The sequence below is a fragment of the Crocodylus siamensis genome, chromosome 2, assembly GCF_052110815.1.
Source record: "Crocodylus siamensis isolate JL-2025a chromosome 2, ASM5211081v1, whole genome shotgun sequence".
In the NCBI taxonomy this organism is placed as follows: Eukaryota; Metazoa; Chordata; order Crocodylia; family Crocodylidae; genus Crocodylus; species Crocodylus siamensis.
This window is the reverse complement of record NC_143396.1, coordinates 183,946,723-183,956,667: the sequence shown is the minus strand read 5'-3', so window position 1 is coordinate 183,956,667 and position 9,945 is coordinate 183,946,723. Positions and strand designations below refer to the sequence as shown.

At 40.5% G+C, this 9,945-nt stretch overlaps 1 protein-coding gene across 1 annotated transcript; it reads right to left on the bottom strand.

The window, feature by feature from the left end:
- Positions 1 to 5,543: 5,543 nt before the first annotated feature.
- Positions 5,544 to 9,148, bottom strand: LOC149871455 (uncharacterized). The gene is made up of 4 exons (XM_090034932.1): positions 9,011 to 9,148; positions 8,548 to 8,666; positions 8,021 to 8,162; positions 5,544 to 6,208 (listed from the first exon to the last, which is right to left on the bottom strand). The coding sequence occupies exons 2-4, from the start codon at positions 8,648 to 8,650 to the stop codon at positions 6,043 to 6,045; spliced, it is 411 nt and encodes a 136-aa protein (XP_089891058.1). The 5' UTR covers positions 8,651 to 8,666; positions 9,011 to 9,148; the 3' UTR covers positions 5,544 to 6,042.
- Between the last annotated feature and the right edge of the window lie 797 nt (positions 9,149 to 9,945).

Below are 9,945 nucleotides of genomic sequence, written 5' to 3'. Positions count from 1 at the left end.
TGCCACCAGAGGCGGTTCAAGCACCCACTTTGAACACCTTCAAGACACATTTGGATGTTTATTTTGTTTATCTTGCTGGGATCCTATGATCCCTGCTGACTTCCTGCCCCTGGGGCAGGGGGCTGGATTCGATGATCCTTTGGGGTCCCTTCCAGCCCAAATGTCTATGAAATCTATGAAATCTCTCCCAACAGTGTAGTTAGTCCAATAAAAGATATCACCCTAAAAAAAAATCCATGTTTTTGATATAATTCCTGGACCATCGTGGCTACAATACTATTAACACAGGGGTGGGCAATTATTTTGGGTGGAGGGCTGCTTGCTGAGTTTTGGCAAGCCATCAAGGGCCACATGACAGGCAGCCCAGGGCAGATTAATATTAATTTTCTAATTTTTTTAGGGGCTCGCGGGCTGCATTTTGCCCACCCCTGCTCTAACATTTGCTGTTTTTTGTCACTGAAGCGGTAGGGTGCAGGGACAGCTCTTATTTTTGGTAAAAGTCCTATCAAGCACTTACCGTTGCTGTGTGGCAACAAGTCACAGAATCTCTCAGTGGCAAAGTCCAAACCATTCAATTCCTGTATTTCCCATCCTTGCTTTGTTTTTGCTGGAAACAACAACAAAAATTGTTTGGAAAAGGGTATAATTTCACCTGTACAATTCAATGAATGGGGTGAACTAACTCTGTCTTTCCAAGAATTGTGTAAGAATGTGTGGGAACTGTAGTGTCATAATGGAAATCTGGCCAGAAATAAAGAAATAGGCTCTCTTAACAAACAAGGTTTGTGTGCCAAACTGGAAGGGCGTGGATTTACCAAACTGGGCATTGCCCCAATCCAACTTGCAGATGGTGCTAATGCCACAAGTCAAATCCATTTTCTGAAAATGAACTCCCAAGGAACACTTTAGGGATGAAAGATTCCCTTTGGGGGTAGCCAATGTAACTGAAGGGTTTTCAAGAATAATGGATCAATTATTGGAAGGTATCAGTGGTTTTACCTGTTAGTTGAATGACTGCCAGGTGGTCCAATAAAAGATTTTAAGGGCCTGAAAATTTACGATTCTAGACAGATAACAAAAGAAAACAATTCTTTGTTCAAAATCAGGTCATTTACTTGGGGTATTGTATGTCTACAGAAGGGAAGAGAATAACAGACAAAAGCTATTAAGAATGTACCCATACATAGAACATTTCAGAGCACATATGGACCGTTAAATTAAGATTGAAGTGTCATATCAAACTGGTCAATATTAAATCAACAGTATTATTCTGCTGGTGACAACCACGCTGTGGAGATGGACCTTAATTGTAGCAACTTAACAGTATGCACAGATTTTAGATCATCAGAAAAACATGCTATTGCAAATATACCAGCTCAGTTGCCTCTGCGTGCAGAAAACAGGAGAACATAAATTCTACGTACAGAGTCTCTTCCTTAGACTTCTTTATTACAACTAAGGAAAGTAAGTAAATAACAATAGAAGATTAAGGTAATACAGTATCTACTACACACTTTCAGGATAGCCATGTTTTCTAGCGCAAGAACAATTTAAGCCTTTCTCTTGCCAGAAAATTGAGTCAATCACTGGAATAGGAAGAGTACAAATATTTATACCAGATGTAGGATACCAAAATAATTCCATGAGAAGCACCAAGCAGTAACAAAAGAGTTAAGGATGAGCGGAACTTACTTTGTTGTCCAATTTTAAATTAAAAAGTAGAAAGCTCTCAGCATGACTCCTCCTTAAGTGTTACCAGAAACAGCCCCATGTCATGCATTGATTTTTCAGAGAGAAATTAGCAAATGGATTTAGCAGTGATTCACACTTCGTATTGATGGCCAAAAGCTATACACGATACAATCTTTGCTCAAAAAACAAATGAGGTGTTTTGTAATAAATGGGCCAGTTAAAGATCGCTGGAGGAGCTCTTTTTTTTTTTTTAGAAGAATCCACAATTTACTTCTGAAGTATTTCAGACTTACCTGCAGCAAAATTTAGGAAAACATATTAGGCCGCTTACCTAGTACTTAGCATTAAAAGGGTTAACAGTAGAGTTGTGCAAAGTGGGCCCTATTCAATTCGGATTTGGCCCGAATCAGGAACAATGATTCGATTTGCTGATTCAGATCACTGATTCAGTCGAATACAAATCTGAAGGTTTGATGCTGATTTGGAGAATCAGCAATCTGGGCATAGACACAGCTTTAAATGTTTTTTCTATATACCTTAAGGTGCCAGAGTAGCTCATGAGTGCTGGGATGGTGGGGTGGATGGAGCATCCCACAGGAGCGCCAGGGGGCCCTCCACATGCTTGGCAGTGAACCTGGAAGTACTTCTGGTCCACTTGCAGGTCCACCAGGGAGTGCGCTGGGGGACCCCCTGTCCCCCCAGCTCAGCAATCAGCCACGGGGGTGATAAAGACGAAACGGGTCCAGGTGATTTATTCAGTAGAAGGCAACAGGGAGATAATGAAGAGCCTCACTGATTAGCTGTTACAAAGTAATAGCTGAGGATGGGTACAGAATGGGCTGCTTAACATTAATAGAGAGAAGGTGGCAGGACTAGAAAAATGTATATAGAGATTAGGAGAAAGAACTTTCACACTGAGAGAAATCTGAATGGTATCAATAAAAAGACAAACCAAAACAAGAAACCAAGTGCCTGCTTCCTTCTCTAACAAGTTGCTTCCCCATCCCTCCCCCCCTCAAATCCCAGGGAATTCCCAGACCTCCTGTCAGACTACATTTGAGGGTTTTTTAAGGGGTGGTAGGTACTGGTTCATTTGTTTGTGAGTTTGGGTTTGGTTTTTTTTTGGACAGGGTGTTATTTAAGGAATTTAAAAGGCAAGGAAAGCAATGTGTTGGGATGGGAGGCAGAAATAAGTAAAAATTCATACATGTGAGCTAGGGGGATGGCTGCAAGCATGTAATCTGGACCTAGTACTTAGTTTGGGTTATGATCCAATCTCCTTCTAACAAGGTGGATTATGTTGGTGCTCTGATGATTGGCTTTTATGTTGTGGGTGTTTGAAGTTATTGATTTGCTTAAAGAAAATTAAGGGCTTTTCTGCAGCTGCTTTCTGAAGAAAGAGTATTTTTTAAAACTTTTTGTGCATTGCAAACACAAAACAAATTGTCATGTATTTAATGAATGAATAATATGGGAGTATTATAAACCTACAGTATCAAGCAAAATACATTCTCCCACATGGATAGGCTTGAATTTACAGGCCAATAATATTCTCTGATCTTCCAGTTTACAGTGAGAGAATTATTTCTTTTCTTATTTTCATATGGTAGCCATAACCAATATCGGAGCCCCCTATTGTATTGAACCTACTGCAAATACACAAGAAAAGACAATCCTTTGATGGTGCCCAGTCCAAGTAGACAGCACAGGAAAGTGAGGGAGAAAAAACAGGTGGTTGCCCTCTTCACTTTTCCAATTGAGAACTGAATCATAAAGAAAATAAATAACTTCTCAATATCCTAGAAGTCTGTGTTAGAGCTTGGAGTTGAACTGAGTTCTTCTCAGCTGCTACTAGTTCTCCCTGGATGGATAGTACCACTCCTTGAATAGTTGTGATCTTAACAGCCCTATACATATTGATGAAGATCCTGTTCCTGAAACAAGATGGAGAGAATGGAAGGGATTATATTTTGTGGATGAGATTTTTATAGCCAGCTATGAGAGTTGAATTTATTGTTTAAATCTTTCATGTGGTTATAAAAAAAAAAAAAATCACACCACCATGACTACTCCATTTTTTTTTAAATCCATCCCTTCTTTTTTTCTTTTTACTGTTTTCTCTCATTCTTAGTAGGTCCTTCTAGGCTGGAGAATCACTCATACAGGTTAGTAAATTCATGCAGGGTAGTAGAAAAGAAAGGAATAATACATGCACTTGCAGGATGACCTGCAGCTGTGGGAATCTGGGATGGATCCTCCACATCAGAGCATCTACGTTTATCTGCGCAGGCTCCCACCCTAGGCCTCAAACCCTTTCAAAGAAGGGGCTTGGCCCATGTGTACCTAAAACAAACATGGTGATGTTACTCCCGTCTTTCTATGACTGGGACTAACTGGATCCAGGAAACATCTGGTGACAGATTCTACAAGATCTCCAGTCCTTCAACTCTCAGGATTTCTTCAGAACCAAGTTACTAGGCTCCACAGTCGTGAAGTCTGTGGACTGCTCCGCGGATGAACAAACCTTAACTCTTGACACACTTGCAACTTTGGAAAATCCACAGGTTTAAATACCCAAAGATGTCTGCAGTGTCATTTCCATCTCTTGAGACAATTCATAGATCATATCGTCACTAATTCCTACATTTATTGCAAAGTTTTAATCAGAACACCTCTTTTAAAAAGACACCCAGTCTTGGTTAAAAGATTGCAAGTAATGGAGACTCAATCAGATGCTTTTGGTTTGTTTGTACTGTTCCATTTAAGGTGGCATGTGACCTACAAGCAGGAAAAAAAACAATCACCTTTCATATAGTATGTGTGATGCTCATTAAAACAGAACAAGGTCCTGGTTAACTACATCCAGACAGACATGTAATAATAGAGGCAGTGCCCAGGGCAACCGAGATGCATTGGGGAAGCAGTGACTTCTAGCTGTTACTAGTAGCCCTCACCAGAATAATTTGGTGCCTGGGAGGGACAGCTGCCCTTGTGGCACCGCTTTAGTCATGCTACTGCATCCATACAGCACTTAGCGGCACTGTGTGTCACTAGGATTTGTGGAGGCATCTCCCAAGTTTCCAGGCACCGCACATTCCTGGCGACACAAACTTGCACATTCTGTGTTCCTTGCAGCCACCAAGGCTGGTACCTGAGGTGGTGTTTCATAGACATAGACATTAGGGCTGGAAGGGACCTTGGAAGATCTTCTAGTCCAGCCCCCTGCCCCAGGAAATTATAATTACCCATATTGGAACTACAGTGTGGACATGTCTCCACTTCTGGGTGTATTACCCCTAAAGCAAATTGATGTTGTAGATTATCCGTCAAAAAAAACCCTTACCAAAACAATCACCAGCAAACATCATTTTAGGTTTGCAAAAAATTGAGATCTCTTTTTCAAGTCACTTTCTGAAGACATGGCTTGTATCGTTTCATTAAAAAAAAGCAAATGGTAAGCAAGTAATGTTTTACAGAAGCGCTGCTGGATCTTCATATGCTCTATCTTACCATGTTCTTTTGGAAAATGTAAGTACTTAAGCATTGAAAACAGGTTTTCAAACCACTGTAAGGAAAACAGCCTTTGTTGTGCAGTATTTTCAAGCATCCTTAGCAAAAACCATTGTTCAAAGCTGAGCACATATTGCAAATTCTTTCTTTTTCATTAAATTGGAAGTTGCCTATATCATCAGATGTAACCAGTTTACTGTTCTTTTCCTTTTCTTTTAAAATTCCATTCTCATTACCAGCTTTCTGTTCTGGTTTTGCCATATACAGACAGATGATAAGATAAAAAAAAACTGCACTCTACAGTTTTTTCAAATAATGAACAGTTCTTTATTTTCTTGGAATCTGGTTTTCTTGGACTTCTAATACCCATGTAATAGAACCCATCTTGTTGCAGGAAATGTCAAGCATCACAGAAACTGAAAAGCAGGTTCTGACCACTGGCTGCCCCTGCTACCCCAGCCTTCTAGTAGGAAATAGATAACCCCTTACTATTGAAATATTATTGCTCTGTGCCCCTGTACACCAAAACTCTGTAAGTGTTGCCAGAATTAATCCTACTAGCAGGCATTGGTCCATATCAGCTGTGCTGCAGGAGGGAGCAAGAAAATTAATAAAGAGCAATCAGTAAATAATCTGCCCTGGCAAGTGTCTTTAAATAATAGCCAGTTAATAGCAGGCATCATGTATATCTCCATCCCATATCTACAGTTTTTCCTATCTGCAATAACCATGGAGGGTTTGCTAGCTCACCAAAAGCTTTAGCACATTCAGCTTTTCTTTATTCAGTTTTGCAAAGCAGGTAGGAAAAATAGAGAAAACTGCAGTGGTTTACAGGCGGCTTTAATAGTTCCAGGGAAAGCGTGCTCGTTTGGAGTGGTTGCGGGCTCTTTCTTTTTTGACTGCAAGTGTGTCTTCTGCTCCACTGCCACCATCACCAGTATTGCTAGCGCCACCGACGTCAATTTTACCACTGTGACATCCCATTTGCCAGTTCTTCCAGAAATCACTGGAAACGTGAAATAAAGGTTCTTTTAGGCAATCTCCACTTAAATGCAAAATTATTTCTTTTTCATTTCTTCACTCATATACTCTTTCCATTTCTACAAGACCCTTTCTAATCATACCCAAATAGACACTCACAAATCTTTGCCTGTCTGGAGTGACAGGAATCATCCCAGTGACGCATCACTACAGTAGCCACAAATGTGAAAGCCATGACAAATTGCCTCTATTACTTTCTTGAGGGTCCTTAATTTCACAAGTAACACATTCAACCCACAACAGCTCTCACTGAAGGATCAGAATGGAATCTATGACCACTGTGATATCAGACAATGTAACAGGGAAGAAATGGATTTAATGTTGATTAAAGGATGAAGTGAAGGCTGCAATTCACTATGGCAGTTTTAAAAGCATGATGATTAGAAATTCATCTTCTTTGAAAAAATTAATGCAGAGGTGGGCAAAATGCAGCCCGGGGGCCAGATGTGGCCTGCCAGGCCAATTTATCTGGCCGGCGGGGTCCCCCCAAAATTAAGAAAATTAATATTTATCTGCCCCGGCTGCCTGTCATGTGGCCCTCGGTGGCTCGCCAAAACTCAGTAAGAGGCCCTCCACCCAAAATAATTGCTCCCCCCGAATTAATGTGATATTATCTTACAATTAATTAGAGATTAGATTGCAGTCATTAAAACAAAGGCAAGGATGTTTTATAATATCTTTCATTAGAGAAAGTGTATAACTGGGAGAGCTGCTGGACAAGTTTTCAGGCATCAAGTACCCTTCCCCAGGTCTTAAGAGACAGGCAGACGCAGGCTGAGCTAAATACAAAGAGAAGATTCCACCTAAATGCAAACAGCCTACTTAGAGCAATAAAGGAGGGCTGTGAGTTAGGAGTGACGGGGCATATCTACACAGTAATTACTGCACATAAACAAACTCCAAAGCTTATTGCTCCCAGGTATACAGTTTGAACGTGCTCATGGGAGCAATAAGTTCCAGAGTTTATTCATGTGCAGCATGTTGAGCCAGGTTGGAGCAGCCAGGGGTGGTTAACCTGTCAGCCCTGGGCTGTTCCTCTGGATCAATATGCTGCAGGGGGGCTTGCTGGGCTAGTCAGCAGGCAGCCCCTGTACTGAAGCACACTCATGCCCCAGCCAGCTGGAGCAGTGTCTACACATGTGCTGCTCTGGAGTTTTTCACTCCACAGCAGGACAGTACTTGTATTTACAAGTACTATCCTGCTGCAGAGCAAATGAGCTTACTCCAGCCTAATGGGGGTGCACATGTAGCTGCTGAGATGTTTATTGAGCAGCTAATTAGTCAACTGCGCAATAAATGTCTCACATAGATGTACCTAAGAAGTGTTATCAGGTGTCATTATAAAACAAAAATAGTGTAGTAGAATAGGCAAGGTAGTTACTGAAAGAATGGGACCATTCAAGAAGGGGGAGGGTAGTTATAACCTGCCAAGTACAAGAAGATCAAGGACAGTATTCGTTAGGTTCCAATGAGCCATAAAGCCACTGTCTGTATGAAGTCCAGGTTTTTGATGTCCAGTAGGATTATGTATATCAGTCCCCTGGCCCATCTTCTGGAACATTTCCTGGACTATCATGACTAGTACAACTCTTCAAACAAAGAAACACTTTTTCATTCAAGAAGGGGCTCAGTCTTCTCATTTAAACTTGGTCACTTTTACTAAATTTAAACATAGCTACTCGGTAAATGAGTTAATAATGATTTGTAAATCAGAATGCTGTTCATCATTACTTCATTATACAGATTTTCTTATCATTAACTAAGAGGCAACAATTACCTGTTAGGTTTTGGAGCCCAGGCCTCACCATGCTTGCTGCGTGTAGCAGATTCCCCAGAATGATAGAAATACTGGTATTTATCACCATTTATATAATTCTCTGCATGCATGTTCTTGTATACCTTGTGATTTTCCATAACACCTGGGAAGGGAGAGAGAATTATGGAAACACCATACATTTTAAGCAAGTTTTGAAATTATTTTACCCTCCGTCTAGCAGACACCAAACACTATTCGTCCTACTTCACACCACTGGCTTCAGAATGCAGTGCTTCTATAGTAGATAAAAAGGCTCATCTATGTTAGATTTTCTCTAGACATTGATGGATTTGCAGCTATTGAATCTCTCTTTCTAACCACTACTTCCATCAGTGAAGTGAAGATAGCTGGAGTGATTTCCCCTCAAAACATCTGGAAGAACTACAGGGGAAAAATCTGGTTTCAGAAGACAACACCCTTCATCCTGTGCACAACAGTTCTTTCAAGGAGATTTTCCTGTAGGAACATGTTTTTAGAAAAGAACTTACGTCTAGCTGTCTCCTTTAGGAATTCTGCAACCTTAGAGAGCCAGATCTGGGCGCTGGCCTGCAAGACCAGAGAAAACAGCAGCACACTGACATAGAATTTCATAGTTCACTTCTTTAGGCTGTAACAGGATTAGGAGAAACAGTTCATCAGAAATCAAGGCAAACATTTAAAGACTCCAGACAGCATATTCATTCTGCTTGTCACTGTTACTGATCTGGTATATAGATTAGCAAGGCCACACACAATTCTGAAGACACGGCCAAGGGTTAATTGCTAATCAGGAAAGTGAAATCCACTCAAATGCCCAGTTCAGAGACAACATCTATGTCAAAATGTCTTTTTTAACTTCTGCATAATGTATTTTACACAGGATAGTCATACATCCTATATATCGTATTTCCCAAACTAGGAAAAAAAGGTTAAAATGAGGTACTTAAAGCTTAACTTCAGGCTAAAACTTACCTCTGCAGTATGAGAAATTATTTTTTTTGTGTGGCTACTCAGACACATTGGGAGAGATTATATTTATGAGTCCCTAAAACACAAGGAATGAATACGAACATTCCCTGGGAGCTGGGGATTTCCACTTGTCAAATTCCATTGCCGCCTATCTGACCTCTTTGCACTCTCGTTGCAGACAGTTGCCAACAATCATTATTGCCTAATGTCTAACAGGGAAGGAAACGTTCTGCGCGCCTTGGCAGTTTTATAAATTCCAAGTTTATTTCTGTTTTGCTTCCCAATAAGTGTAGAAGTGCACTTTTATGATAAACAGCTTACTAAAATGGGGCATTTTATTGGCTTTAATTTTATTTTTCATTAGGACATCTGTTTATTCAGTCTGATATGTAGAAAGCCAGGGAAGGCCAGAGAGGCAGAGAACTGCACAGCTTCTACTATTCTGCTTTGGCTGAGGGAGTAATACAGTATTTGGACATGCATGTTGTAAATAAAGGCCTTGTTACACAGTCATTTTAGGTAGCTCCTGCACCTCTTAACTCCTGGATTGTCTGCACATTAACACCTAAAGTGGTTTTAGGGATGTTAGTTATAGCTGTGTTGTTCTAAGGACATAGGCAGACAAGATTTTGGGGGTAACCGTGAAATCTTTTTTTAGACCAACTAAACAGTTGGAATATTGTTCTTTACAAGCTTTTAGGCACGAACACACTTCTTCAGCCACAGGGAGAGTCTGCCTATATCCTTAAATCAACCTGGCTATAACCAACACCCCCAAAGCATAGAAAATATAAAATTTTACAGTTTGAAATGGAAACTTCACAACACGAAGAAAGAAGCCAAACTCAACAGAGACATATATTTTCTAAGCCTATGCAAGAAATACAACATCATTCCTAGAGGACTGGACATCTACAATTCTCTTACTTGTACACACA